This window comes from Frankliniella occidentalis, unplaced genomic scaffold (assembly GCF_000697945.3).
Source record: "Frankliniella occidentalis isolate FOCC.00 unplaced genomic scaffold, Focc_3.1 Scaffold1267, whole genome shotgun sequence".
Taxonomy (NCBI): Eukaryota; Metazoa; Arthropoda; class Insecta; order Thysanoptera; family Thripidae; genus Frankliniella; species Frankliniella occidentalis.
Window position 1 is genome coordinate 8,262 of NW_026268371.1, and position 3,439 is coordinate 11,700.

The following is a 3,439-nucleotide window of genomic DNA, read 5'->3' on the forward strand; positions in this document are numbered from 1 at the left end:
AGCGGCGTTGCGTCATGGGGTCCAAGCAAGCCACTCTGATGCAATGGGTGCGGCCCCCCTTGGTATTTTCTTTTTCTGCGGCCCAGCCCTGCCGGCCCAGCCCTTTAGCCGGCTCGTCCGTCCTTGGAGCCTCCCCAGCTTCCCCGGCCCTGTCCGGCCCCGCCAGGACCGCCAGGACCCACTCTCACATTGTCCGCATTGTTTGTGTTCCGCAGGCCCTGGTCGCGGTGCTGTTCGGTCTGCTGGCCCAGACCGGCGCGTACCACGACCCCGAGAGGGAGTACAAGCTCCGCGAGGCGCAGGTCGCCTGCGCCACTCCCGGCCACGCCCTCGGCTTCTCTCCCGCCGCGTACGCCGGGTACGCTGGCTACGCGGGTAGCGCCATCAGCGGGTACTCCGCCACCGGCGCCATCTCATCCTACTCCGCCTCCCCCGCCATCGCCTCCTACTCCGCCTCCCCCGCCGTGTCGTCCGTCTCCGTCGGACCCTCCTACTCCTCCTACACGGCCACCCCCGCCGTCTCTTCCTACTCCGCCTCCCCCGCCCTGTCGTCTGTCTCCGTCGGCCCGGCTTACGCCTCTTACGCCGCCACCCCTGCCGTGTCCGTGACCAAGGCGTACCTGCCTCCGGCACCCGCCGTCAAGGTACTGTACTTGTAGTGACGATTTCATTACCTACGGCAAAGACGGTATGTTAGTTGGATTCGACTCAAACTTGTTTTCTCCCCTGTGCAGGTCGCCACCCCCGCCTACAGCTACGCTGCTCCCGCTGTGGCCACTTACGCCGCTGCCCCCGCTAAGGTCGCATACGCCGCTGCTCCCGCCGTGGCCACCTACGCTGCTGCTCCCGCTAAGATCGCCTACGCTGCTGCTCCTGCTAAGATCGCCTACAGCTCCGCCCCCGCTGTCTCCTCCTCGTACATTACTACTGGCGCCGTGAAGGCTTACGCCGCCGCCCCCGCTGTGGCCACCTACGCCGCTGCCCCCGCCGTTCACACCTACGCCTCCGCCCCCGCTGTTGCCACCTACGCTGCTGCCCCCGCTAAGATCGCCTACGCCGCTGCTCCCGCCGTAACCACCTACGCCGCTGCCCCCGCTAAGATCGCCTACAGCGCCGCCAACGCCGTGTCCTCCTCTTACATCTCCACTGGCGCCGTGAAGACCTACGCCGCTGCCCCCTCTATCGCTGCCTACTCCACCTCCCCCGCGGTGCACGCCTACTCAGCAACTCCCGCTGTCGCTGCCTACTCCGCCTCCCCCGCGGTGCACTCCTACTCTGCCAGCCCCGCTGTTGCCACCTACTCTGCCTCCCCTGCTATTGCCACCTACGCTGCTGCCCCTGCTAAGATCGCCTACGCCGCTGCGCCCGCTAAGATCGCCTACAGCGCTGCCAACGCCGTGTCCTCCTCTTACATCTCCACTGGCGCCGTGAAGACTTACGCCGCTGCCCCCGCTATCGCCACCTACGCCGCCGCCCCCGCTAAGGTCGCGTACGCTGCTGCCCCCGCCGTCCACACCTACGCCTCCGCCCCCGCTGTTGCCACTTATGCTGCTGCCCCCGCTAAGATCGCCTACGCCGCTGCCCCTGCCGTGGCCACCTACGCCGCCGCCCCCGCCAAGATCGCCTACAGCGCTGCCCCCTCTGTCTCCTCCTCTTACAACTCCTTTGGCGCCGTGAACGCCTACGCCGCCTCCCCCGCCATCTCCGCCTACTCCGCCGGCCCCGCCGTGTCCGCCTACTCCGCTAGCCCCGCTATCTCTGCGTACTCCGCTAGCCCCGCTATCTCCGCCTACTCCGCCAGCCCCGCCGTGCACGCCTACTCTGCCGGCCCCGCTGTGGCCGCCTACTCCACCGGCGCTTCCATCTCCGCCTACGGTGCCTCTGGCGCCAAGATCGCCTACAGCGCCGCTCCCGCCGTGTCCAGCTCCTACATCTCCGGCGCCCCGGTGAGTGAATTAACCGTGCGCCGCTGTTGCGCCACGCGCCGCCTAACCGGACGGCCCGGGGCTGCATGACGGATGCGGACAGGTGGCTACCGTGCGCCGCCTGTGCCGTCGACCTCTTTGTGACCGAGCTCTTCTGTCTCGCAGGCTGCCGCCGCCTACCACGGCTACGCCGCCGCCGCCCCCGTGCTGCAGTACGCCCAGGCCGCCCCCATCAAGGCCGTCGCCCCCGCCGTCGTGAAGAACGTGCACTACAAGCACCTCGAGGAATACGTAAGTACACACACGCCCCACGCTCTCTCCCGACAGAGCACCGCACCGCAGAGTGTTGTGTTCCTGACCGTTCCTTCCCTCATTGCGCAGGACGACCACCCCAGGTACGCCTTCGAGTACGGCGTGTCCGACCCCCACACCGGTGACCAGAAGGAGCAGAAGGAGCAGCGCGACGGCGACGTCGTCAAGGGAGAGTACTCCGTCGTCGAGCCCGACGGTTCCGTGCGCACCGTCAACTACGTGGCCGACTGGGAGACCGGCTTCCACGCCACCGTCTCGAAGAACCCCCCCAACCACAAGATCGGTGTCCAGCACTAAGGCCGCTCCGGTCGCGCCCCGTCCTGCACCTGACCGCCGACCAGACCGCTCCAAATAATTTTCTCCTCGGTATAGGCCGACCTCCTGACCAAGTTGTGACAGCCGACGCAAGTGGCTGTGGCTAAACAATGATTATGAGGCTTTGCAAATCCCGGGTTCCGATCAGAGTGCAGCGTCACCCACGCGCGTGTCCTAGCACAATGCGCATTGTGCGAGATCTGTTTGCTCGGGCCGCTCGCGCTGCTTGCGCCACGGCCGAACGTCAAATTGTTTTCTTTTCTGTCACCGCCGTCAAGGCGCGGCCACTTTCGTCACGTTATTCGCTCCTGGCTGGGAAGTCATGGATGCATACACTATCTTGCTGGTCGAGCGCACGTCTTTGGGGACCGTTGTTGGCGGAGACAACGTCCAATGTGATCACCAAGTTATAATACCTAGGACGTAGACAAGAGAGTTATTTTGTTGGATAAGTTGTAGCTTTTACGTTGTCGTCCTCATTTCCATTCGTCGCCATTCATTCATTATTGGTTAAGACCACGCAAATGTGGAACTAGTCTGCTCTCACCGTATCTTTAAGTGATTGTCTCTCGCACAAAAACTACGCTAATGAGGCATCATTCTGCACCAATTATATATGCTTTCATTATATTAATGAAAGTAACAACTGCACTGTACCCGATAATGTACAAAGTCGCTTTTACTACTAAGCCATTTTGGATGAAGATCGATAGGCTCTGAGTTACCTATATTGCCCTGCTCCGAATGTCGCAGATTTGTTACCGTTTATGTTATGTTCTTTTGTTGTGCGTGATTGTAATGTGTTCATCTACTCGAGTACGCATACCTATTAATAAAGAGCGAAAGCCATTGTATTTTGAATAATATTTTTTTACTGATAAATAAAA

At 62.0% G+C, this 3,439-nt stretch overlaps 1 protein-coding gene across 1 annotated transcript; it reads left to right on the forward strand.

Moving 5' to 3' along the window:
- Nucleotides 1–16: 16 nt before the first annotated feature.
- LOC113218364 (ice-structuring glycoprotein-like) lies at nt 17–3,406 on the forward strand. The gene is made up of 4 exons (XM_052275963.1): nt 17–644; nt 735–1,946; nt 2,091–2,216; nt 2,307–3,406. Exons 1-4 carry the CDS (start codon nt 39–41, stop codon nt 2,532–2,534), a joined length of 2,172 nt encoding a protein of 723 aa, XP_052131923.1. The 5' UTR covers nt 17–38; the 3' UTR covers nt 2,535–3,406.
- Nucleotides 3,407–3,439: the final 33 nt, after the last annotated feature.